The sequence below is a fragment of the Haliotis rufescens genome, unplaced genomic scaffold (genome assembly GCF_023055435.1).
Source record: "Haliotis rufescens isolate VD_foot unplaced genomic scaffold, xgHalRufe1.0.p SCAF_8, whole genome shotgun sequence".
In the NCBI taxonomy this organism is placed as follows: domain Eukaryota; kingdom Metazoa; phylum Mollusca; class Gastropoda; order Lepetellida; family Haliotidae; genus Haliotis; species Haliotis rufescens.
In genome coordinates this window covers 48,222,720-48,249,588 of record NW_025964372.1, presented here as the reverse complement: position 1 = coordinate 48,249,588, position 26,869 = coordinate 48,222,720, and the positions used below count along the sequence as shown (strand labels likewise).

The 26,869-nt window shown below is 44.5% G+C and overlaps 1 protein-coding gene across 1 annotated transcript in view; it reads right to left on the bottom strand.

The window, feature by feature from the left end:
- Nucleotides 1–829: 829 nt before the first annotated feature.
- The window catches only part of LOC124152749 (complement C3-like), a 53,311-nt gene continuing 27,271 nt past the window's right edge, over nucleotides 830–26,869 (bottom strand). Inside the window, exons 16-39 of the mRNA XM_048389067.1 lie at nucleotides 25,794–25,899; nucleotides 24,676–24,858; nucleotides 24,206–24,338; nucleotides 23,117–23,345; nucleotides 21,764–21,973; nucleotides 20,554–20,656; nucleotides 19,917–20,018; nucleotides 19,065–19,253; nucleotides 18,450–18,525; nucleotides 17,534–17,690; nucleotides 16,884–16,958; nucleotides 16,542–16,722; nucleotides 15,363–15,577; nucleotides 14,495–14,656; nucleotides 13,527–13,699; nucleotides 11,284–11,550; nucleotides 10,173–10,260; nucleotides 9,782–9,850; nucleotides 8,368–8,473; nucleotides 6,346–6,441; nucleotides 5,069–5,152; nucleotides 4,220–4,306; nucleotides 2,920–3,064; nucleotides 830–1,539 (exon numbers count right to left, since the gene is read on the bottom strand). Of these exons, the coding sequence (XP_048245024.1) occupies nucleotides 1,302–1,539; nucleotides 2,920–3,064; nucleotides 4,220–4,306; nucleotides 5,069–5,152; nucleotides 6,346–6,441; nucleotides 8,368–8,473; nucleotides 9,782–9,850; nucleotides 10,173–10,260; nucleotides 11,284–11,550; nucleotides 13,527–13,699; nucleotides 14,495–14,656; nucleotides 15,363–15,577; nucleotides 16,542–16,722; nucleotides 16,884–16,958; nucleotides 17,534–17,690; nucleotides 18,450–18,525; nucleotides 19,065–19,253; nucleotides 19,917–20,018; nucleotides 20,554–20,656; nucleotides 21,764–21,973; nucleotides 23,117–23,345; nucleotides 24,206–24,338; nucleotides 24,676–24,858; nucleotides 25,794–25,899 (3,474 nt within the window). The 3' untranslated portion in view covers nucleotides 830–1,301. The remainder of the gene's footprint in view (nucleotides 1,540–2,919; nucleotides 3,065–4,219; nucleotides 4,307–5,068; nucleotides 5,153–6,345; nucleotides 6,442–8,367; nucleotides 8,474–9,781; nucleotides 9,851–10,172; nucleotides 10,261–11,283; nucleotides 11,551–13,526; nucleotides 13,700–14,494; nucleotides 14,657–15,362; nucleotides 15,578–16,541; nucleotides 16,723–16,883; nucleotides 16,959–17,533; nucleotides 17,691–18,449; nucleotides 18,526–19,064; nucleotides 19,254–19,916; nucleotides 20,019–20,553; nucleotides 20,657–21,763; nucleotides 21,974–23,116; nucleotides 23,346–24,205; nucleotides 24,339–24,675; nucleotides 24,859–25,793; nucleotides 25,900–26,869) is intronic.

The following is a 26,869-nucleotide window of genomic DNA, read 5'->3' as shown; positions in this document are numbered from 1 at the left end:
GGCGCCCGTATTACATGTAATCAGACTTTAACTCTCCTATGGGAAGCTCCTGACCAAGGCCCCGATTTTATTCCCCACATTGGTGTTAAGCACATTGTTGTTGTTCCACACCATTGCCATCTTCCTGAGTCAAGGGAGTTAACTGACTATAAAAGTCAAGTTTCCATCCTTGCCGAACTAGGCACCGAAATCGAAATCCGGTTCGTAAAGTGTCACGCAGATTTCTGTCGACTGCAGGATTTGCAAAGTATGTGCACCGCTAACTCGTTGTCAACAGATATTTTCTAAATCTTTTCATGCTTTTAATCAAGGTGCTCACGTGATTTGATGCACTTCACGATGTAAGACTCGTTTTATCACAATATAGATCTTGATTATCAATCAGATCGTCTTGACTGGGCGCCACCGTTTTGTTTGAAGCAAATGCAAGTGATACGAGAGGTAGAATCTGATTGGCCAATAGGAGAGGCATAGAAAGGACATAACTCGTAATAGCCACTGGCAGCGCTACGATCGAGCCCAGGAATTCCAGCCTGGTTCGGCAAGGGTGGAAACTGGACTTTTAAAGTCAGTTAACTCTCTTGCCTCGGGAAGATGCACCATTGCTGGCATTTTGCTTATACTCGTAGCGACGGAAAACCAAACTCACGCCGTGTAATATTCACGATGAACGCGAGGCGCCGACACTCGTGCAAGTTCCAACCAGCATGAAACAAAGTTCTTCTAAGGTTATTGAAGCAGTTATGCCCTGTATATATGACGACTTCCAGCAAAGCATGACCTTTTTGAAAAAAAACCAAAGTGAGCTCATAAAAAAACAAGACATAAGAAAAATAAGATTGCTTTAATATAAAATAGTCGTATGTGATATATTTTAGACAAACAAATAAAAGTGCTCTGTAATTTGTGTTTACTTCATAACCCCTGTGTAACCAATAATTATTAGATTAATTACTTGGGGGTTCATTAAGCCTTTTCCGACATCGGTCTCAGTTTAAATTCAATTCCATGGCTAATTTGACAAACGAAAAGAGAGGAGAACGATACGTGACTATATGAAGGAAAAGATACAATAACATCACATCACAAAGCTACACACAACTATACCAATCTGTCGTAACAATTGTAATAAGATCCCTAGAACCGCCTGTTATACAATACCCTTCTCCGCACGTAGAACACATCCTCTGAACTGGTTCTCTTTCATTAATTGTACATGTCCCTCCACATGCAATAAATATGCAGCATGTAATTTGTTTCATGAGGCGCCATGTTTTCTCAAGCTGCCCTTGACCTTGGTTTTAGGGCATAACTCTGCGCTTCCGGTTCCGCCTCTTAGCTGACCTTGCCCTTGTACGTAGCGCCCTTGTCTTGCCCTTGCCCTTCCGCTTTGTCAGCTTCCGGCATCCTTTCCTGGTGAGCCTCCTAACAGTCCGCTTGAGATGGCGGGCGAGCTGCTTCTGGCGATTGTTCAGCCCCTTGTCCCTGAGTCGGTAATACTCAACAACAAACGCCTTCTGGTCGAGCAGGAAGGCGTGCCTTGAATGACCAAAACAATATCAACTGCATGGAGCGAAAGATATTTGTAATACATGTGTTCTACATATGTGTCACCACCGGATTCAGTGTCAAGCTGTGAGGATGGCTTCGTTAAAATGCGCATTAGTTCTACATATGTGCCTCTCCACCGGATTCAGTGTCAAGCTGTGAGGATGGCTTCGTTAAAATGCGCATATTTTAGGTGAGGTATGCAAGTTTTAGTGCACACGGACATATTGTAATATATATGAGGACACTTTGGTCTACAAATGCCATATCCTGACTGATAGAACGATATCGACAAACAGGTCGAGTTAAGATAATGGTGGATAAGGACTTGAGTTCCAGGATGACATGGCACCTCCTCACAGAGCTCGTGTTGCAGTCGACTGTCTGAGGCAGCAAGACATCACAACATTCTCCTGGCCAGGTAAATCTCCAGACATGTCACCAATTGAATGTTCTGAACCCTAGGGATGATCCGGGCTAAATGATTCGCAACCGACCTCAGCGTCCCCAGAATTTGCGACAGCCTTGGCAAGCCTTACAGGAAGAATGGCGAAGGATACCACAGGAGACCATCAGGCGTTTGATTTCCAATATACCCAGAAGATGTGCCTGCATCGATGATCACGGGGCATTGACCAGACATTGACTTTACTTCGAAGATTGACTTCCACGTCATTTCTTTACATAAATTATCATTTCTGAATAAATTAAGGGTTCTCTCAAATATTGTTCCTAGTATAGTGGAAGCCTCCTCTCGCAAGTGCTATCTAAGTGCTGGGAGAATAGGTCTTCAGCAACCCATGCTTGCCGTAAAAGACGACTTTGCTTGTCGGAAAAGGCGACTTACGGGATCGGGTGGTTAGGCTCGCTGACTTGGTTGATGCATGTCATCGATCCCAATTGCGTGGATCGTTGCTCATGGTGTCAATCACTGGATTGTCCGTTCCGACTCGATTATTTACAGACCGCCGTCATATAGCTGGAATATTGCTGAGTGCGGCGTTAAACAACAAACCAAACCCACCAAGTGCTGTCTTCACGAGGGTCACGTCCCTTGGGCACGTCACAAACCTGACGTCTGAGACCTGCATCACTTCGGGCTTTCCTCCCACATTAAGCTGACACGCCGTGATATAACTGTAATTATGTTAAAAGCGGCGTTTTAACCCAACCAATTCACTCACTGTAACATGTGCTCATAGCTCCTTGCAGCCGTAAATTGCCCTTGTCAAGTCTGATGTCGAAGTCTCGAAATTGAATAAACCAAGTGCATGCAAAATACAATAACCGTCCCCACACAAACATGAAATGGTGGAAGGAATAATATGCAGTAAGGGCAGATATATCGCGATAACACAATTTGAAACTTACACCTCGTTCCCCTCGACGTCGACAAACTTCTTAGGTTCCCTCAGCATCATGACATAGACCTTGTCCTTCTCCAACCCTGGGCAGCTGCAGGACGCCCTCTTCAGCAGGATCACCTTGGTCCGTGGCTCCACCTGGCGGGGGCCAACTGAAACAGCCGGTTTAATCACTGCGTATGATTCGCAACATGCCTTGCCTATGTTCCGTGTTTGGTCACAATGGTCCAGTCTCAGTAACGTCAGAGCCTTTACTCTTATACCCCTTGGAGTGAAGTTCTGAGTACACCTCCACAGGAGGTCGCGCCAGTTGAATTCTCTAATCAGTCAGTAACCATCGAGGCTTCTAAAGTATCGGTACGAGTGAGCGAAGCAATAAGACAAACATATCCCATTTCTGTAACTCGAAAACGAATACAATCGAGGAGTTCTGAATGCAAATACTTAAAGCCGTATATATTGTGGATATTATACATTCTGTCGTTTCTACAACCAACGTGGTGTGATATCAAGGTTATATTTGTGTCCTGTGGTTGTTTTGTTTTGCTTAGAACGAACTTTCCGATTCGAAGTGGTAAAAACAAAGACATGAAGTTGATGACGTTTATAAAGCTGACATTTGATTGGCAGTCAAAATTAACTCAGGTTTCAGGTTCTACGAATCTCGTTGAAGTGTTTTCAGATGTCGACACAGAGAAAAAAAAAGATCTGATTACTATGATATTACAATGATAGCTGCTTGTAGATTGTATCAATGGGTAGATGAACATTTTGGAAGCCCAAGCTGTCTTGCATGCGTGTTGGCTTAATAGTAGCCTCCTTGCACGCGTTACACTAAATTAATTTATTAACTCAATGGGAATGAGCCTCATTGCGTATTTAACGATATGTTTATGTAGTGCAATTATGTTACTGGACTGTCCACACTCTTAGTTTCGTGGTTATCCATACTCTGGACCTATCGTCAACTAAGAGAAACCTTTCACATGCTTTCTGAGACGTACGGATGGCACAGGGGGCCCAGTCATCTTAGGCGCCACACTTCGATGTTGCGTTCCTTTGGGACGCCAGAAACCTATGACTGTGGGTTCGAATCCCGGTTCGCCCTGTTTATGTTCCTAGGTTTGTCAGCACCATACTCGTGCCCGTGGATTTCACAAAGTTACATCGGGCTTTCCTCCTACATTAAGTGACACGCCGTAAAATAACTAAAACACATTTCAAAGGAGCATAAAACCCAAATAACTTACTCTAAAAATGTACACGATAAGGGCAGTATCTCTAAAGTAGGGCAGGAGTTATCTCACCTTGGTACACGTCCTGCTGTACTACACCTAGGTAGCGCTCGAAACCCGCCTTCGCAACGTCATGGTCCAGAATTTTCACCAACAAAACTGCAATATGAGTGACAACAATATTTCCAACCGTTCATATTGAATAGCAGATGTTTGATATGCAGTAGAGACTAGTGCAATAATTAATACAGTTATATATAGGATATAGCATATCCAACTTCCATTAGCCTTGCTAAAGCTGTACTGAAAGATAAGTCCATGGATGTATAGTCTATCTCTCCTCTTATATGCAAGTCTAGATATGTGGACTAAGACTCCAGTCTCTTATAGGGACAATCTTATTATTTACATGATCTAGAAATAATGATTTGACTTCTAATTATTGCCTAAGAGACTTGGGCAAGTCTAAGCTTCCATCTATCGAAAGAAATAATGTAACTTTCAATGTTCCTATAGTTATACAATGTCATGATCACTGTGTTTTTCGAATTTGTTCGAGTAATTTAATGTGAATTGAATGCATTGAAAATGCATAGTTACTTGTTTTTATTTATTTCAGGTGGTTATCATTAGCAAGATACACATGCAGTTATGATGTCGTATTGAGTGATTATATCAATTCCGGGCTAATCCGCAGCACCCCATGATGGTCGTAAGGTGGATTGGGTGGCCAGGCTCGGTCACGTGGTAGACTGTGTGACATCCACCCTGGTGGTGTGGATCGGTCCTGATCAATCACTGGATTGTCTGGTCAGAACTCGTTAAGGGCCGCTTTCGACAGCTGGACTATTGCTGAGCGCGGCGTTGAACAAAAAACAAATCATATAAATCAATAACAAAGGTTGTGAATATAGAACTTACTGTTTGTGGCGTTTTGACAGGAGTAATTCACGTAGGTGGTCCATTTCTTCCCATACCAGACCTCCTCGCAACGGCCACAGCGACCTGGTGAGAGTTCTTATGGGATTACATACTTCATCAAGGAATAAGATAATCTTACCAATCATGTTGGACACGAAATCCTTAAATGACACATTTAAATGTGGATTGCAAAGGTCCCTAACTACCTGTTCCTTTTGCACGCAGTAATAGCCGTGAGCCATGAGCCGTGAGCCATAAGCCGTGAGCCGTGAGCCTTGAGCCGTGGGCCGTGAGCCTCGAGCCGTGAGCCGTGAGCCATAAGCCGTGAGCCATGAGCCGTAAGCCATAAGCCGTAAGCCATAAGCCGTGAGCCATAAGCCGTGAGCCATGAGCCGTAAGCCATAAGCCGTGAGCCATAAGCCGTGAGCCATAAGCCTTGAGCCGTGAGCCATAAGCCTTGAGCCGTGAGCCGTAAGCCGTGAGCCGTGAGCCATAAGCCGTGAGCCATGAGCCGTGAGCCATAAGCCGTGAGCCGTGAGCCTTGAGCCGTGAGCCGTGAGCCATAAGCCGTAAGCATTGAGCCGTGAGCCGTGAGCTAACCAAAACACCGTTTTAAAATGCATTCAGCTCATACAGTCTCTTCCGTCTTCCCAAAGTGCCGAACACGTTACCCCATCCACGTACTAACGTGAGACCCGTGAAGTTCCGGGGTAGAATAGGTCTTCAGCAACCCATTCTCGCCGTAAAAGGCGACTATGCTTGTCGTAAGACGCGACTAATGGAATCGGGTGGTCAGGCTCGCTGACTTGGTTGATGCATGTCATCGTATCACAATTGCGTAGATCAATGATCATGATGTCAATCACTGGCTAGTCTGGTCCAGACTCGATTATTAACGAACCACCGTCTTATAGCTGGAATAGGGCTGAGTGCGGCGTTAAATAACAAAGAAAGAAAGAAACAAACTAACGTGAAGCCAGAATTTCTTTATGATTTACAAGCATACAAAGAGTATTTTCTCATCTGATAAAGGTTCATTCACAATTAATGATATAAATAAATATTAAAGCTTGTTCGGTGTCAGTGAAGTTATTTCGACCATTATGAACTTCAATATCCGGACGGAACCGTTCGAGGTTGAACGACGTCCGGATTATATCCTCATTTAAGATTCATTGTAACTGAGACATCTGCTCATAAATATACATATTGAATAGAATATGTCCGGATATCAGGGTGTCCGGACTAAGAGGATTCCGTCCCGTTCTCATACTGACCTTCCAAACACTGACATATCTTCTTCTGTTTGTCACAGAAGTTGGCAAGTTGGCCGCTTGCGTTGTCAGGCTTGTAGAACTTCGTGCACCGTTCATCTAAACAGGGCAAGGTGATAGCTTAAATAAATAGTATTACTCAATTTCTTTAAATCAGATCCTACCTCTCGCTACCGAAATACAAAGATCTGAGAAGATCCCGTTACTAGTCACGTTCCAGTGAAATGACCGACAGAAAGTTAACATTAGCCAATCAGAAAGCAACTTTTATGGCACAATATCGATTGAAAATGTGAAAACTGAACAAACGAAAATTCTGGAATGTCCAATAGATGGCCGAGATTGTATGGCACTACTTCCAAGGGGCAATGGGAAGTCTCTTTCAAGTCTGCTCCAGTGTTTATCCCACTGAAGCGAGATGGACGAAGATTTTGACGGAATCGGTCGTAAATCTCTTAACTGTCGTTCGGAATACCCAGTGTTAATCCTTTCGAGGTTACACGATTAGAAAACCCAGCTATCACTTTCCGGATACCCAACCAAATATTTGGTCACACCGTCACGCAATTCTTTATATGTGAGGTTCAGAACTCAACCCTCGTTTATTATTGCCAAGGGGCGGTTGGGTAGCCTAGTTGTTAAAGCGTTCGCTCGTCACGCCGAAGACCCGGGTTCGATTCCCGACATGGGTACAATGTGTGAAGCCCATTTCTGGTGTCCCCCGCCGTGATACTGCTGGAATATTGCTAAAAGCGGCGTAAAACCATACTCACTCACTCACTATTATTGCCAAAAAGTGAACAATTCCGTGTAGAAGAACAGATGTGTTTCCGGTAATATGAACTCTTGAGGTGAGGTGAAATGGCGTTTAACGTCGCGTCCAAGATTATGGCACCTACGTAGCGACGTGCATGCACATGTGTGTGTTTGTGTGGCTGCTTGTACTAGTCCGGACTGATGCCGATTTATAGTGCTAGCTCACTGAGATACCATGCCGCAGTTTAACATGAATACCCCACTCAGACACAGTATACTGACTCCGAGCCGACCAGTCCTTGTTTTAGTCCCTTAATGCCGAGTGCCAGACAGGGTAACAACAAGTACCATCTTTTAACGTCGTGTGGTATGACGCGGCCGGGGATCGAACCCCGGACCTTTCGCTCGCCGGGCGGACGCTCTACCAGTAGACCACGGAGGCGGTCATGAACTCTTGAGAAGACTGGTTAGTAGGTCGTGAGTTATGTCTCTATATTTCTGAATCGTCAAATAAAAGCATACATATTGCTACAAATATAGAAGAAAACCAAATAGGCGTGTCGCTTGTTCAATGGTTGGTCAGGCTGAATCACTGACACGCAACTTATTTTTTGGGCCCGACTATTGATAGGTTTGGGTGGTTGACGTCTAGTCGAGTAGCGTTCTCAAATCACCCCATTCAATTCCCAAATGGTTTCAATATATCGCGCCCGTTTTTAGTAACGCCCGCCGTTATAATTGGTATCACTGTAAGTGATTATTTCGTTTTATAGAGGAACCAACCTGTAGGGATTCCGGGTTAGAGTGAGTGAGTGAGTGAGTGAGTGAGTGAGTGAGTGAGTGAGTATGCTTTGTGACGGTGCCACCGGTGGGGCTGGACCCCCACCTTCCCACGAACACCTGGCATCATCACCATTTGATAGTAATTAATAAATACATAATTGTGAGTGTGTATGGTTTTACGCCACTTTAGCAATTTTCCAGCAATATCAGGGCTGGGGACACCAGAAATTGGCTTCACACATTGAACTCATGTCGGGAATCGAACCCGGCGTGACGAGCTGACGCTTTAACCACTAGGCTACCCGACCGCCCGATTCCGGAACTGATCCCCAGAAACCTATGCTTATCGCAACAGTTCGGGTGGTGGGGTCCTGTAACTTGTCTGACTGCGTGGAACGTCCGACCTGTATTATTTACAAGCCGCCGTCATACAGCTGGTATCGCTGAATTCTGTTATAAAAACAAACAAACAAACAAACAACTCACTTGGATTGTAATAGTCGTACACCTGGACTTGAGCTGGCTGGATGTTTTCAGCCATGTGTCTCTGTTTGGCTCGGAATTTGAGACACTCGTTCTTCTTGTGAGATATCTGGATATCAATAGCATCGATCAACAACACTGCTATCTACATCAACTCAGCTCTGCTTATTACTTGAACGACCCGGTCCTTTAGTCCCTAAGGAGGAGAATTTAAGGATGTCAACTTCAGGTTGGTAAGGAGTAAGCATATACTTCGAAACGTTGTGTTCCTCATAATAAAGAAGTTGACATCCATAAATTCTCTTCCTTATGTGTATCACTTCTAAATGCCCTTCAAAGGGGGCACGGGTGGCCCAGTCGTCTAAGGCGCCGCGATTCGCTGTGCAGAGTTGCGTCCCTTGGGCACGCCAGAAACCTATGATTGTGGGTTCGAATCCCGGTTCGCCCCGATTATGTTTCTAGGTTTGTCAGCACCATACCCGTGCTCGTGGGTTTCACCGAAGTGGTAAACGTCTGAGACCTGCATCACTTCGGGCTTTCCTCCCACATTAAGCTGACACGCCGTGATATGACTGGAATACTGTTAAAAGCGGCGTTAAAACCCAACTCACTCACTCACTCACTCACTAAATGCCCTTCAAAGACTTTAGTCCCTGTTCCACAACAGCAGGTCTGTGAACACCTGGTGACGTCATAAGACTTTGTTGTCGTATTACTTCCGCTGAACGAACATTTTACAAACCTGTAATGTGTCTGTTTATGTTTTTCGAATATAATAACACATTTCAGCTAGTATTACACGAAGCATGAATCGTCACCAATCGCATTTTTCCGTAGCCAATAAGAAAACTGACTCCTTCTCGATCGCCGCCATGAATCGAACAGGCACAAGCCAATCAGAATGCGCGTCAGTAATACGCCTATATGTAATCCTTCGAGTGGGGCACGAGTCTTCTTTCGGCTTGTCCCGGAATGGCACGGGACTTCACGAATGCAAACTCAGGTTCAAAGAAGAAACATTACTCTTTGACGCTCTTAGAGCCGACTAGAATGAGATTAGGGAAAGGTGGATTATTTGACCTGAATATGTGTCATCGTGGCTATTTGTTCGTGTCCTTAACCATCGGTTTGCCTGAAACAGACTTGGTTTACAGGCCGCCATTTGTTAACTTGAATATTGCTGACTATGCGTAATGGAAAATAACTCACTTGAATACGTTATCGTTGTGTTTGCAGCTCTGTTACGTATACGTGTCTACCAGAAGCCTCTGTATCGACGTTAATGCTCGTATCGGTTCTACATCCCACGTATATTTTAAGGTTTGTATTAATGGTCATTAAATCAAACTCACTCGCACACTCAGTATTAAGGGCATTCGTTCATCTTCCTATACAACGAATACAAAGTGTTATTTACCTCTTCCATGTAGAATATGACGGACCTCTGAGATTGCTCGTAGTGCTGTATTTTGCCTTTGTTTATCAACTGGAATATATAATTAAATACATCAACATATTCCCTATACAGGACATAAGATTTCGCTTAATTGATATAGCCAAAATGAAATTACAGTTAAGTTATAGATATTGCAATGGGCATTAACGTAAATTAGATTTTAAACTATGACATCTTCAATTACACAATACATATCTCTCCTCTAAAAAAATGATTCCTCGTGATAACGTGAATAGAGCTGCCTATAGCTAGACTTTGTTTGTTTCATAGAATTCTGGTATATATCCACAGCCATGGTGCAGAACCATATGGTATATACGGGTTCTGTTATAAAAGAACTGGAATTACTTACGTTTTTAAGATCGGATTCTACTGGTTTGTAGCCAGTAAAGAGACCAACATCGACCACAGACATGCCCGTCTCTCTCTCGCCGTGATACCTGGAGAGTAGGGTATGAACATGAGAGAGCTCACCCGGCGTTTCTCCACTACACATGTTCAGTAAGTAGTAGCAGTTTGACCTATGTCGTTGTTGTTGTGATTCTAACATCAAAGAAGGATACCTGGTAGTCAGTTGCTGACCAGGACCTTCACCACTCCCCACATCCTCACTAATGTTGGGTAAACATAAATTTATCATCATTCGTTCTTGTACAAACATCAGTTATCCACATGTATATATCTTTCCTACTTCATATTTCTGTACATCACTTGCTTGATAACGGCGTTAGTATCTACACCGAAACGTCTCATTCAGTGTAATAAATACGTTGTATATCCATAAAACTTGTTCGATGATGATGATGATGATGATAACAAACTATTGTGTTCGTAGGATGTTCAAGGTGTCGATGTGAGAACGTGTGAGGTGAGGTGATTTGAGGTGGGGTGAAATTGGGATTAACGTCGCGTCCAAGATTATTGCACTTATATAGCGACGTGCATGCACGTGTGTGTGTGTGGCTGCTTGTACTAGTCCGGACTGATGCCGATTTATAGTGCTAGCCCACTGAGATATCATGCCGCAGTTTCACTTGGCTACCCAACTCAGACACAGTATCCTGACTCCGAGCCGACCAGTCCTTGTTTTAGCCCCTTAATGCCGAGCTCCAGACAGGGTAACAGCAAGTATCTTTTAACGTCTTTTGGCATGACGCGGCCGGGGATCGAACCCCGGACCTTCCGCTCTCCGGGCGAACGCTTTACCACTAGACCACGGAGGCGGTCTGTGAGAACGTGTATGTACCTCATGACCCATACACTATCTTTGGTTCGTGGAGGAAAACGTGTCATTTTATTGTGCAGTAGGAAAGGTTTGTTTTAAAATGTGTCGGTTACAAACATACAAATTAGCTACATGCGTTCAACCTGAATTGAATCTACATATTTTGTAACTGCCTGATTTTGATATACATTTGTACACTTGTATTGTTTTTGTCGCATCTAAGGGAGACAACTCCTACCTGACACACACTTCAATGCACAGTACTCTAGCGCTGGCCACCAGGGAGCGTGCTCGTCTGTGGAGAGGTTTGCCAATGCGAGAGAAGGGCCGTCCTATGCGGCTTCCACGGTGGTCGATGTAATTATTTTTGATTTTGCGTCGGTTGTCATGGATCCGAGGTACGACAGACGGGAAGGTGAAGGACTCGATGTCATCATCTCCCTCCTCCTCTTCCTCCTCATCCTCTTCCTCATCACACTCCTGGGAACACGGTTCGCAGTCTGAACTGGAGGAAGGGAGAAGAGTTTAGCCGATATAATGGAACTTTTAGAGCTGAGTATCACCTGGTACCTTGCGATACGATTCGCATCACGATACGGTGAGGTGAGGTGAAATGAGGTTTAACGTCGTGTCCAAGATTATTGCACTTATATGGCGACGTGCATGTACGTGTGTGTGTTTGCGTGGCTGCTTGTACTAGTCCGGACTGATGCCGATTTATAGCGCTAGCTCACTGAGATACCATGCCGCAGTTTAACATGAATATCCCACTCAGACACAGTATACTGACTCCGAGCCGACCAGTCCTTGTTTTAGCCCCTTAATGCCGAGCGCCAGACAGGGTAACAAAAAGTTCCATCTTTTAACATCTTTTGGTATGAGGCGGCCGGGGATCGAATCCCGGCCCCTGCGCTCTCCGGGCGGACGCTCAACCACTAGACCACGGAGGAGGTCCGCATCACGATACGGACTGACGATACTACTGATATCACGATACACCACATCAATTGTACGAAATGGGGAAATAACTGAAATACAGCTCTAAGACCTCTTCCTTCATACATTTATTTATTGTTATCTCGAAACTTTAACAAAGAAAACCACAAGAACAAAACAGTTTCAAATGAAGGGATGATTTTTAAATGTAACAGTTAGTCGGCGCGTCCTCAGCTACCACGTCCTTGTGTTCCGCCATGTTTACAGGTGGCGCTGTGCAACTTCTGTCATTATGGGAGGTAACTCTATAAGCTCCTGTTCTATTAATAGCGTATCGCGATCTCACAATCTGCCGGTTCAAGTATCGTGTGTATTTCAGTATCGATGATATCGTAGGTACCGGTGAATCGTTACGGCCCTAGAAAATATAATACTTGACAAACTCTTACACATGTACAGGATTGTATAATATTTTACGCCGCTTTCAGCAATCCTCCAGCAATATCACGACCGCGGTCTCCAGAAACTGGTTTACCCATTGGACCCATGTAGGGAATCGAACCCGAGTCTCACACTCTTTAGTATAGGCTACCCACCGGCCCACTCTACAGAAGACAGCTCGAGCCTATTAATTATCATGAACGAAACTGATGGAATTAGTTGTAAAGAAATTACCATTTACAGGAATCTATTTATAGGCATTATAAATAGAAGAAACATGGTATATTAGTAATCCGATTATGTCTCATGTATGTTATGACTCTTATCGTAACGGACAGCTAAAAAAATAACAGTTGGCAAGATGTATTGACTGCTTCCATTGCGCGTTATCAGAAGATGATTACACATATTTCAACACTACTTCAGATTATACATAAGCGTTGATTTTCGTCACATGAGGCATTTTTTCATGCTTTTCACAAATCGCGATTGACAACAAACGTTTTGCCTCCGTATTGGCGACAAATAATTCTTAATATAATCAGAGATGCTGTACCTATCAACACACAAACTCAAACACTGTCCGTTATAATTAGTTATGGTTTTAATAATAACGGGGCGTGTGCAGCCGGTGGAAAATTCAGCATCGAACCACAGGCCCCTGAAGCAGGATAGTGATATTACTGAAGCACCGGACCCATATATATTATTTATAGACAAGGTACGTCACTCGCTATCTTGGCCGAAGTTGAAATCAGCTGTATCGTTTAAATTAAATAGCAGTGAATGCACGCCATGTTCCTCCCCTACATACGCCCTGTATACCACAAACCTTCATTTTTGCAATTTATTACCTATTTCGGGTGATGTAATCGAAATATTGGCCCAATCGCGGCTGTCGGTCGCGGAAGTAAACAAACAATCTCCGCGCTCAATGGCGTCGAGCGCTCTGATTGGTCCGAGCTCCAACCATAACAAAAGCACATGATGATATTTACCAATCAGAGCGCTCGAAACCATTGTCAGACAGTAAAAGCGGCGCAGTACAAATATAGATACGATTTCGCAGATATTCTCGAACATGAAAGCACACAGTGTACTCACTTGCCCTTCTGCCAAAAGAACTGAGTCAGCATATGCGACAGCCGGGTACTTTTCACGATGACGTCAAAGCGACAGCTGTTGTCTTCATCCGGGATGTTGTACCTGACTTCCACCTGCATCATCCCGACCCCCGTGCCTGCCGCCTCGAACACAAGTTTCCCCCCTGTCGGTACCTGCGGAAACAGTCCCCCGATTTATTCAAGAGTCATAGTTGGACGGAACAGACGCTCTACCACTCTCTACCACTAAACCTTGGTGGCGGTCCTAACACATAACAGAATAAACACAGAAGAAAATCACTGTCACTACAGTATATGATTATATTACATTGGCGGATACAGCTTTTTTGAAAAGGGGGTGTGCACAATTAAGATCTATTTATTGTCTTTGGTGGTAATTTATACAGAAATAAAGATTTTTTTCGAAATAAAAAGGGGGCGGGGGGGGGGGGGGGGGGGGGGGGGGTGGGGTGGGGTGCACACACGTTTAACGACAAATTGCTTCAGCACTATTGAAGAGAACAAGGAATTGGCGCTATAAATTGTATATACCTGGAGCCTAACCTTTATAGTGAGGGGATGGTTTTACGCCGCTTTTAGAAATATTCCAGCAATATCACGGCGGGAACACCAGAAATGGGCTTCACGCATTGTACCCATGTGGGGAATCGAACCCGGGTCTTCGGCGTGGCGAGCGAACGCTTTAACCACTAGGCTACCCGACCGTCCCCTAATCTTTACAAGGAAACACTAATAAGTTGCGCTTTCTTCGCCCCAAATGGCTATATAGTTCCTATTTGTTGCGATGAACGCCGCTATGTTTTCTTAATTATTTGGTTCCTTTCTTATTCTGTTATAATATATTCTCAAAAGTATAGATCTAGACAAACAATCTGAGCAGAGATTACTTTATATCATACTGATTAAGAATTTGTTTTTCCCCAGTGTCACTGGTCCATGAGCACGTACTTTGGGCACGGTCTTGAGGACGAAGGCGTCCTCGTGCTGCAGCAGGATGGACTCCTTGAAGCTGGAGTCCACGTCGGACCTGAGGTCACAGGTCATGTCGAGGACGGACGAGTATGTCTTGATACTATACTCGGACAGGGCCTGGAGGCCTATCACGGTGTCCTTAAATCAGAGGGAAGAGAGTGAGTGAGTGAGTGAGTGGGTGAATGCTGTACTCGGACAGGGCCTTGAGGCCTATCACGGTGTCCTTGAATCAGAGAGAAAAGAGTGAGTGAATGAGTGAGTGATGTACTCGGACAGGGCCTGGAGGCCTATCACGGTGTCCTTGAATCAGCGAGAAGAGAGTGAGTGAGTGAGTGAATGAGTGAGTGAGTGCTGTACTCGGACAGGGACTAGAGGCCTATCACGGTGTCCTTGAATCAGAGAGAAGAGAGTGAGTGAGTGAGTGAGTACTGTACTCGGACAGGGCCTGGAGGCCTATCACGGTGTCCTTGAATCAGAGAGAAGAGAGTGAGTGAGTGAGTGAGTGAATGAGTGAGTGAGTGCTGTACTCGGACAGGGACTAGAGGCCTATCACGGTGTCCTTGAATCAGAGAGAAGAGAGTGAGTGAGTGAGTTAGTGCTGTACTCGGACAGGGCCTGGAGGCCTATCACGGTGTCCTGAATCAAAGTGAGTGAGTGAGTGAGTGAGTGAGTGAGTGAGTGAGTGAGTGAGTGAGTGAGTGAGTGTTTTTCTCATGAATTAATTATGGTTCATAAAGGGTTCATAAAATACTTTCTTCACGTACAGCTACCGGATTATGCAGTTCATGTGAGGCGTTAAACCAGAAAAAAACCCAACAACTAAACAAACTTATATCGTACGTACCTGTGTAGAGACGAAGGAGCCGTGAGACTCTCGCTGCCCCATGAGCCAGGTGACGATGGAGTGGCTCTCCTTGATGAAGCCGTGCTCCAGGTAGGTCAGTAGGGCGTACGCCGTGGTCTCCACAGCCAGGGCCCCGGGTCTCTTGGCGTACCACAGGGGCTCATGGAAGTGTCCCTCGATATGGTCGATCTCACCAGCCGGCCAACATGTATGTCCTGTAAGGTAAACCTTTTAAACAAGGTCTTTCGAAGGCCGAAGTCATTTGTTACCATCACATTTGTTTGTTTCTCAAACGCTGTATTTACAAGTAACTTCTTCACTTTGTCAGGTGGCCCAGTCGTCTAAGGCGCCGAGATTCGTTGTGCAGAGTTGCGTCCCTTCGGCACGCCAAAAACCTATGATCGTGGGTTCGAATCCCGGTTCGCCCCAATTATGTTTCTAGGTTCGTCAGCACCATACCCGTGCTCGTGGGTTTCACCGAAGTGGTTAACGTCTGAGACCTGCATCATTTCGGGCTTTCCTCCCACATTAAGCTGACACGCCGCGATATAACTGGAATACTGTTAAAAGCGGCGTTAAACCCAACTCACTCACTCACTCTTCATGTTGGCATCTAATATTTAGCTGAAGGCCTGTTTCATACATTCGTTTTCCTTCAAGATATTTTCACTTTTTTAACATCAGTCATATACGTCGCTTTTCGAATTGTTCGTAAATTATCATAATGATATTAACAATAATATGTGCATTATAATGCGCCAAACTCCATTCACAAAGTGGATAATCATAGCGATACACTGTTATTCCCCTGGTCAACGGATCAGTGTGCACTCGATATCTTTCTCAGCTCCCTTGGGAGTACACAACCAAAGCTACCTGTGAGACGCTAGAAGGTTAACAACCACATTACCGTCTCTTCTACCGGGTCCCCATTCACTGCTTGGTGGTCAGAGGCACATTTCGAACATAGTCATTTGCCTTAGGAGACACCACATGTGCTACATGTGCTTCAGTGTGGGGCAGGACCGAAGCCCTAGAAACTCTCAGGAGTCAAGCTGCGGAACGCGGCCACAAGGTCACTACTCTCCGACACCGGCGTTGCTTAACTTCACCTGATTTGTGATAATTATAATATGAAGCCTCGGTTGAAACACATAAACGTGAATATGTGTGACTGACCATCGACGGAAGACTGGGCCATGGCCTTCATTTTCTCAAAAGCGTTGTGTCTCTCTGGACTCAGGGACATCGTCAAGGCGTAGGCTGTCATGGCAACGGCAAGGGGGCGGTCCAAAGCCATCAGCTCTTGCTCCAGGAACTCTACTGCTCGCCTCCGGATCTCCTCCGAAAAGTTCCGAGACTTGGAACAAAGTTACAAAATGATACAAAATGTCTATGGAATCTGCTTCGTTTCTGAAAGATGTTATTCGGCTATACCAACGATTCGGCAGGACCAACGATTATTTTAGATTATGTACTGGACATATGTAACAGGTGCCCGTCAGTGGACCTGGACCTCACCATAGGGATGCACTCGCTCTCAAACAGGGCAATCAACACAAAGGCCGTTAGTGTAGCGTCGCCATTCACACCGCCCTGCAACATCAAACAAAGACTCATAAAAAATATTACTAATTTCATTGACAAGTTGGTTTTAACGCCGCGTTTTTCACGGGGACAAACTTTTTAAACATAAAACGACAACACCTGAAAACAACCAGTCTCGATTATCTGCCGACTTGATTTAAACGCTGACGTGATCTTCTGTCGGAGAACCTTTCGCTCGTCACGCAGAAGACCCGGGTTCGATTCCGACATGGATACAACGTGTGAAGCCCATTTCTGGTGTCCCCCGCCGTGATATTGCTGGAATATTGCTAAAAGCGGCGTAAAACCATACTCACTCACTCACTAAAACAGGAAATAGTTAATCGATTGTGAAATATTTGATACGGGTATCATAGTTGTGTTTTGGACCTTGTGTTTAAATTTTAACGGCGATTTGTTCAGCCAAATAATGTTTATACAACGTTTGTATTGTGGTTTTTTCTAGTGTATACTTTCTTTCCCCCGGCAGTTTTTTACAACCAGCAGACATGTCATGGGCAAGTCGACATCGTACACGGAAAGCTAGCCCATCAGAGGGGTCCTTCCGGGCGCCGCCATCTCACCGTCATCTCCTTATGCATGACCCCAGCGTTCTCGATGAAGGTGCCATCTTCCTTCTGTTTATGGAGCAGCCACTCGAAGGCCTGACACGTGACTACAGGGTCCACCGTCACGAACTCCGCCGCCTGTGTGAACGTCTTCAGGGCAAATGCCGTCAGCCTGTGAGGTCAAAAGGATCCGTCCAGTTAGGGAGTTATAAATGCATGATTTGAAGTTTAAGGGAATTCCGATGATCTGATAGGTTTATTTCCTGATCACATGACCCGTTCATTGTTCGACAACGTCAAAAAGTGACGTTTACAAAGTTTAAACTTCACCTTTGACGTTAACACGATTCCTGACCGGAACTACGTGTAATTGGAATCCCCAAGTGGAACAATTCTCTATTCTCCTGTTTACCACGACCGTGAAGATCGGCAATGTCGGACAATAAATTAACGTTTGCTTTTCACTCAAGGTTTCATTATACATTTATTTACATATTCGCATTACCGACCTGGATGTCAGAGGGACAAAATTCAAAATATAGATGACGCACACAAATGCTCTTCAGAGTTTTCAATTCTCCGTGGGGAATTCCCTGTCCTGTGATACGATTTTAACTTGTACGGTTCAAAGCGTTCATACTCCCGTAAACCAACACAATATGAAATTCTGTTCCTAAATATAGTAAGGCTCTTCATTTACCCTGGCTGTAGATCACGGTGTATGATTGGGTGTAATATAGCATCTAGGAGATCTCTCAAGCAACCGCGATGTATTTTGGGCCGGTGTTCTATTTACTGATTAAAAGGTGTGTGTGTGTGTGTGCGTGTGCGTGTGCGTGTGCGTGTGCGCGTTCGCGTGTGCGTGTGCGTGCCTATTGAACATATTTCAACAGTAATCATTGTATGTATTATGAACTGTGATGACACTGACCAGGTGCTGGAGTCTGCGCTGGGCCATGTCCCGTAGGATCCGTCGGGCTTTCTGAACGTCAGCTGGCGATTCAAACCTGTGTCAAGGGGATGAACAGATTCAGAATATAGTCACTATGGCCATTGTACAATGTGCGGACAATTGTTGTTTCTGAATAACAGAATTGAGATGAACTAAAGCAAAGGAATGAGTTTTGAATGATGCATCATCGTGATTCAGAAATTGACCTGAATGTGCAGAAGGGGCATAACACCATTCTCTTTTACTGTCCTAAAATGGACATTTATTTACATTCAGTCAACGTTATCCATGTGTTAGGTCTTTATTGAAGCATACTTTACTCTCTCACTCGCCCATCCAAAAAATCTGCTCATCTTGTAGATTCACTTTCAGCCATCCAGAACCCAAACAAAACTGCTCGCTTGTCAGCTCGCCTGCCAAAGAAACATTTTATCTGCCCACCCACTCACCAAACCATACCCTCACCCAACCACCCACCCACTCAACCAACCAACCACCCACTCACTCGCCCCCTTCACCCACTCACTCACTCACCCACACACTAACCAACTCACTCATCCACCCACTCACTTCCTCACCCACCCACCTCCTCACCTTCTCTGATGTACGTCCGTGCCTTCTTCTCCACGGCCTGTGGGAGGCGGTTGGCGGCCCTGAGATACCGCAGCACAAACACGTTGGGGCCGAGGAAGATGAGATTCTGCTCTCCGCATCCCGTGGGCAGCCGGAGCAGGTTGTGGAGGCCTTTGATCACACTCGTTACCGTGGGGCCCAGTAGATCTCCTGTAAACACATGGCAGTGTCCACACGTCAGATTTATAAGAGAAGAAGAAGAAGAAAAATGTTTATTTAAGTGTCACATATTGTACATAAAACACATTTTAAACAAAAGCAAGTTGCTATTAAAAGTACAATATCCAGCCTCTATGGCTTATGAGACACTCTAAAAGCATTTAAAACATATAACATTATTAAATATAAAACACAAAATAAAAATATTAATTTTTTATACATCTCTTTCTGGCTCATGGAACATGGGCACGTTTAAAATGCACAGGTGTTTATGCAGACGTGACATGATCAACACAAGCTATTACTGTGAAGGGAGCTCATATGTGTTGTTTTGCGACGAATTTTAAAATAATCAATATTGTCGTTTTATTTGTTTGTTTGTTGTTCAACTCCTCAGTCAGCAATATTCCAACTATATGACGACGGTTTGTAAATAATCAAGTCTGGACAAGACAATCAAGTGATTCACATCATGAGCATCGATCTACGCAATTGGGATACGATGACATGCATCAATGAAGTCAGCAAGTCTGACCACCCGGTCCCGTTAGTCGCCTCTTACGACAAGCATGGGTTGCTGAAGACCAATTCTACCCCGGATCTTCACGGGTCTCGAAGCTGGTGTTAGCAGTAGCAGTATGACTATCGTCCTACCTATAGCGCTGACTGAACATGTTTCTGTCTTTGGGATAGTCTCTTTGGGGAGTTGCAGGTCGACCTCGACCTTCTGCTTGCTCTGGTGCTTGTTTATTTCAGCTGCAAAGGTCATGACATGTTCAAGTTCCGTGAAGGCATATTCATTAATTCTACAAAGTTCGTCCAATGGCAAACAATACAAATCGTTTAGATTTAAGAAATAATATCTTGGACGATCAATATCTGTATCTGGATATTGCTCTAGATTGTTTTGGAGAAACGAATCCTAGCTTTTTGTACCCAATGAATAGACACGTTATCATCAAGTTCATTTGAGCCTCGGGATAACAGTAGTGCGTGAGTGGTTTTGAGCAATATATTCCAGCAATATCTCGACGGGGACACCAGAAATGGGCTTCACACATTGTACCCATGTGGGAGATCGAACCCAGGTCTTCTGCGTGACGAGAGAACACTTTAACCACTTGGCTACCCCACCGTCCCCATGAAAACAGTAACTCTCTACCAGAGAGACAAATATATTTTAAAATGTAGCTGCGATTCTGACAAGAATTCAATTTGTTGTTTACAGTTGACGAAATGATGGAGCAAGTTTGAGTTAGTAGCTAAACAGAAGCACCACCGACGTACGCACATTTGAGACCAAAAGAGGAGTTGTAGGGCGTGTCTCGCAGCAGCCTCTTGCCGGAGGGGTCGAGCATCACAGACACGGTGTGGATCTTCTCCATCCCCTCACCCTTGCAACATAATGTAAGTGAGTGAGTTTCATTAACGCCGCTTTAAACAGTAGTCCTGTGTCGTCACGGAATTTCAGCTTAAAACGGGAGGATACCCCAAGTTATACAGGTCTGAGACGTTCACCATTTGGGTAAGAACCACGAGTACTCAGTATGGCACTGACAAACCTTGAAACAACCAGGACGAATCTGGAATTAAACTCACGATCATATATCTCTGGCATTCTCAAGGGACGTAACTCTTCACAGTCACTTATTCGTAAGTTATTTGTAAGTGCAACTCTGCAGAGAAATTAATTTTCCCAAGGAAAGAATCAACACGAGTGACGACATACTACATGCATGCATGTAACAACCTCACATGACGCAAGCAATACACCTCGATGATGAAATTGAAACGATGATCTTTGCGAGTATAATCTGTCCCCCCAAACGGTAACTATTATAATGCATTCAGCGTATGTTAAGGGTAACGAACAAGTGACAGGACATAAAACAAATAACGTCCGAGTCAGAGAACCTGCCCAGTATCATTATTTGTAAAGAATGTTCAGTTACGCGTTCGTTATCTGACTTAAAATACAGCATCAAAGTAGCAAATTACTGGGTAATATAATTATCAATCAGTGAATCAATGAATCAACGAATCAATGAATGAATGAATCAATCAATCAATCAATCAGTTTAAACAATCAATCAATATTTAAACAATCAATCAATATTTAAACAATCAATCAATATCTAAATGTAAATAAATAAATAAATAAATAAATAAATAAATAAATAAATAAATAAATAAATAAATAAATAAATTTGTACAATCAATCAATATTTGAATATATATAAAAAGGTAAAAATAAATAAATAAATAAATAAATTTGAACCAGCTGGTATATTTGTAGTGCAAAATGTATCTGTATTTTGTTGAATGTGATGGTTCTAGTGAGTACGTGTTTAGAATCAATGCATGAGCTTACAATTTGCTAAAAGTAGGCCATTAAACTGTCGTTACAGAAAATCTACATTCAACAAGTACGAAGCCAATTACCAGGAACGTTTCTATTGTGCCTCGTGTAAACTCATGTCATTCCTATAACAGATACTTACCTCGACTCTGAGAGTTTTCTCAACGGCGTCGTATCCCCAGGGGGAGAAGGCCACCACCCTGACGGGGTAATCCCCCACCTCCAGGGGGATGAGAGGGAAAGACACCGAGGACGCATCATTGGCTGGCACGTCTAGCTCGGCAACTTCCGAGTTTTCTCCGGGATCTCCCGAATAACACACTCCCTCTTCACTTGAGAGATACATTTTCACCTGCCAAACATAATGTCATACACCATGTCATGAATAGAATTGAGCGTTTAAAGAGATGAGCAATGGCCTTTCCCCAATCACTGTGATGCCCCCTGCTTACTCTCAGTACCGTTCTTCATTCACTGTGACGTCCCCCACTCACCATAAGTGACATTCCCCACTTTATGTGGTGCTACCTGAACACTGTCAGTGACGTTTCGCACTGCACCGTGACGTTCCCCACTCACCGTTGTAACGTTTCTCACTGCACCGTGACGTTCCCCACTCACCGTCGGTAACGTTTCTCACTGCACCGTGACGTTCCCCACTCACCGTCGGTAAAGTGTTTCTTGTCGTGGCGTTCCCAACTCACCGTCAGTAACGTTTCTCACTGCACCGTGGCGTTCCCCATTCACCGTCAGTAACGTTTCTTATTCACCGTGGCGTTCCCCACTAACCGTCAGTAGCGTTTTTCACTCACCGTGACGGTATCCACATACCGCCGTTAACGTTTCTCTTACCGTGGCGTTCCCCACTCACCATCGGTAACGTTTCTCACTGCACCGTGGCGTTCCCCACTCACCGTCACTAACGTTTCTCATTCACCGTGGCGTTCCTGAGACCCCACTCACCACGATTAACGTTTATTTATCACCGCGACGTTCCGCACTCACCGTCGGTAACGTTTCTCACTCAACATGATGTTCCCTACTAACCGTCAGTAACGTTTCTCACTCACCGTGACGGCCCCCAGGTACCACCGGTAACGTTTCTCACTCACCGTGACGTTCCCGGGACCCCAATCACCTCAATTAACGTTTATTTATCACCGCGACGATCCCCACTCACCATCGGTGACGTTTCTCACTCATCGTGACGTTCGCCAGTCACCTCGACGTTCCCCAGGGGCGGTCGGGTAGCCTAGTGGTTAAAGCGTTCGCTCGTCACGCCGAAGACCCGGGTTCGATTCCCGACATGGGTACAATGTGTGAAGCCCATTTCTAGTGTCCCCCGCCGTGATATTGCTGGAATATTGCTAAAAGCGGCGTAAAATCAAACTCACTCACTCACTCACTCGACGTTCCCCACTCGTACGCGTCGTCTGTAACGCACCGTGCTCACCGTGATGTCGCCCACTCACCGCCATTAACGTTCCCTACTCACCGTGACGTTCCTGTCCATGTAGTTATATATCGTAGCCCGGACCTCCAGCTGCTCCAGCCGGATAGCGCTGAAGGGGAGGTCCAGCTGGATGAAGAAGTTCTTGAAGGCTGTGATGTTGTGAGCCTTCCCCACACAGAAGCTATGGCGTCTTGACACGCCCACCGCTTGCACAACCCAGGTTGTGATCGTATCCGGCAGGGTGAACTCAATCTCCCGCTTTCCATCGCCACTAATAATGGTAATAATAACAATAATAATAACAACAACAATAATAATAGGTGTTGATGCATCCACTTTTGGAATGAGACTATCAACGCGAACTAAGAAATATGAAGACAGAATAAGGTACATGTTGTAATCAAGTGTGAGTTATGTCACAATAACCCGTGAAGATCCGGGTTGGAATAGGTCTTCAGCAACCCATGCTTGCCCAAATTGGCGACTGAGGTTGTCGTTAGAGGCGACTAATGGGATCGGGTGGTCAGGCTTGCTGACTTGGCTGATGCATGACATCGTATCCCTGTTGTGTGGATCTATGCTCATTATGTCAATCACTGGATTGTCAGGTTTATTGCTCGGTGCGGCGTCACAAGCACAGCGACACTCGAACTGATGTTTTCTGCCCCCCCCCCCCCCCCTTCCGCAAAATATTATGGTGTCTTTAGTTGCCGTATACGGTGACATATCAGGTTAGCAGAAAAAAACATTGGGCTTACAGAATATTAGTCTCATTCCAAAAATGGATGCATATTAAGTTATCAAAAAAATATTGGGCTGATATAAAATACACAAAATAGTGTCGAATAACGAATTACTGTACCAGAATTTTATTGTGAAATTTATGTGAAGTGGGTGTTGAGAAATCCAAGATGGTTGTTACTGACGGTATACGGTCTCACATTGGGTCAGTCACGACCATCTTGGATTTTTACTGACGGTATACGGGCTCATGTGGGGTCAGTGGTTCTTCTCTCTGATTGGTCAATCTCACTTTGAGGCATAATAATGCGATGTACGTAGCGCTTATAGTCAATGTTACAGCACGGTTCCACTACAATCACCACATGCAAATACTCATTGTATACGTACTCCAGCACATAGTCCTCAAACCACCAGGCCTCGGGGAAATTGGATCTTAGGGGGATAGAAGACACGTCAACGTCGTTCTGGTCGAACGGAAGGTCAAGGCCATCGTCTTCTACGTCCTCGGGTTTGGTGATTCCTTTCTCGAAATGGAGCAATAATGTCTATATCTGAATACGACGGCGTTGTTGTTTTGGCATGTGACATGAGCTAAAGTATTATACTGGAATGTTAGAGCACATCATCATATTTCATACCCCCACAAAATACATACTCGTATTATTTAACTCCAAATACAAAAAAAATATATTTTCGTATCTGAAAATCGCCATCTGAAGAGATCATGGTTACTTAATGAAGAATATGTATTGAATATTAAAGAATATGGAAGATTACGTTAAACCGATCAACATTTATCTCTATTATCGGGTATCTCTGTGGAATATTGTAATGATAATATTAGTCTAGTAGCTCACTGCCCGATCCCGTGTGGTTGCCAGGGTTTTCGACAAGGTGTTTGCAGCACCGGAAGTAGCTGGAAGCACATTCTTCGGACTTGGTGCCGTTCTTCACAACAGATGCAAACTTGTAGCAGATGGAGATTGTGGCGTTCTCAACGGCGAACCCCTCGTTGCAACACAGTGTGGCCAGGGCACTGTCTGCCGGAACAATACATATATTAGTCGGAGGATTGTTTTCAATTGGAATGTGATACGTGTCACTAGTGGTAGGGGCTGGTGGGGTAGCCTAGTGGTTAAAGTGTTCGCTCATCACGCCGAAGACACGGGTTCGATTCCCCACATGAGTTCAATGTGGGAAGCCCATTTCTGTGTCCCCCGTCGTGATATTGTAGGAATGTTGCTAAAAGCGGCGTGAAACAGCACTCACTCACTGGTGGTAGTGGTTATGGTTGCGGGTGTGGATGCCTGCGGGTCTACTGGGTCTAACTGAGATCTACTGTTATAAAGACAAACTTTTAACGTGAATGATATTTGTACATATACCCAGGATCCGTGCCTAACCAACCACCGGTCATAACACTTCAATTCCAAACATAGACCAGCAACGACGTTGTTCGATAACCTTCAAAACCATTATGAATTGAGCAGCAACAATGGCACGTGCTTCAATGAGGTTCAATGATGTCAGTGGGTTTGTGTACTATAGTCACGCCGAAGTCACTGGTTTGATCCCCAACAATGTGGACAGCCCATTGTGTCTCCCGCCGTGATATTGCTGGACTATTGCAACAGCGACGTAAAACCATGTTCACTCACAGTTTCTTTAACGTTAAGAAAGTCCTCACACAACCGATGTTTCATAAATCTTAATGGGGGCACGGGTGGCCCAGTTGCGTACCTTGGACACGCCACAAACCTATAATTGTGGGTTTGAATCCCAGTTCGCCCCGATTATGGTTCTAGGTTTGTCAGCACCATACCCGTGCTCGTGGGTTTCACCGAAGTGGTAAAGGTCTGAGACCTGTATCACTTCGGGCATTCTCATTTAGCTGACAGGCCGTGATATAACTAGAATACTGTTAAAAGCGGCGTTAAACCCAACTCACTCACTCATAAATCTCAAAATAATCCACCTCTCGATTCCTCCCTGCGTCGTCTGACGTACTTGTTGGAGCAGGCCTTCTGTGCCCGGGGCTCTGTTCTTAGCCCCGCATTCGTGATGACGGTCAGTCCAGCGTCCTGGAACACAGAAAAGTGGGTGTCATTGAACCAAAGTAGTTTTACTCAAAGCCGACCGAGTGCGAAATGATGTTCCAGTAGACGCGCCAGTGTACCTAACACCATTCATTCAGACAGACAGTCGATTCAACAATGTCAGTTGCATCTAACCGCGGCGAATATGTATAAAGTGTATATGTATAAGTCAACGTTACAGTATTTCGTCTATAATGTACAGGTCAATGTTAAGGTGCTGCACCTGTAATACACAGGTCAATGTTACATAATCACTGCTGTAATGTTCAAGTTAACGTCACAGAATCTCAGCTGTAATACACAAGTTAACGTCACAGAATCACAGCTGTAATACACCAGTTAACGTCACATAATCACAGCTGTAATACACAAGTTAACGTCGCAGAATCACTGCTGTAATACACAAGTTAACGTCACAGAATCACAGCTGTAATGCACAAGTTAACGTGCAGAATCACAGCTGTAATGCACAAGTTAACGTCACAGAATAACAGCTGTAATACACAAGTTAACGTCGCAGAATCACAGCTGTAATGCACAAGTTAACGTCGCAGAATCACAGCTGTAAAACACAGGTCAATGTTACATACTTACAGCTGTAATGTTCCAGTTAACGTCACAGAATCACAGCTGTAATACACAAGTTAACGTCACAGAATCATAGCTGTAATACACAAGTTAACGTCACAGAATCATAGCTGTAATGCTCAAGTTAACGTCACAGAATCATAGTTGTAATACACAGGTCAATGTTACCGAATCACAGCTGTAATACTGAAGTTAACGTCACAGAATCACAGCTGTAATACACAGGTCAATGTTAAAGAATTACAGCTGTAATGCTCAAGTTAACGTCACAGAATCACAGCTGTAACACACAGGTCAATGTTACAGAATTACATCTGTAATACACAAGTTAACGTCACAGAATCACAGCTGTAATTCACAAGTTAAC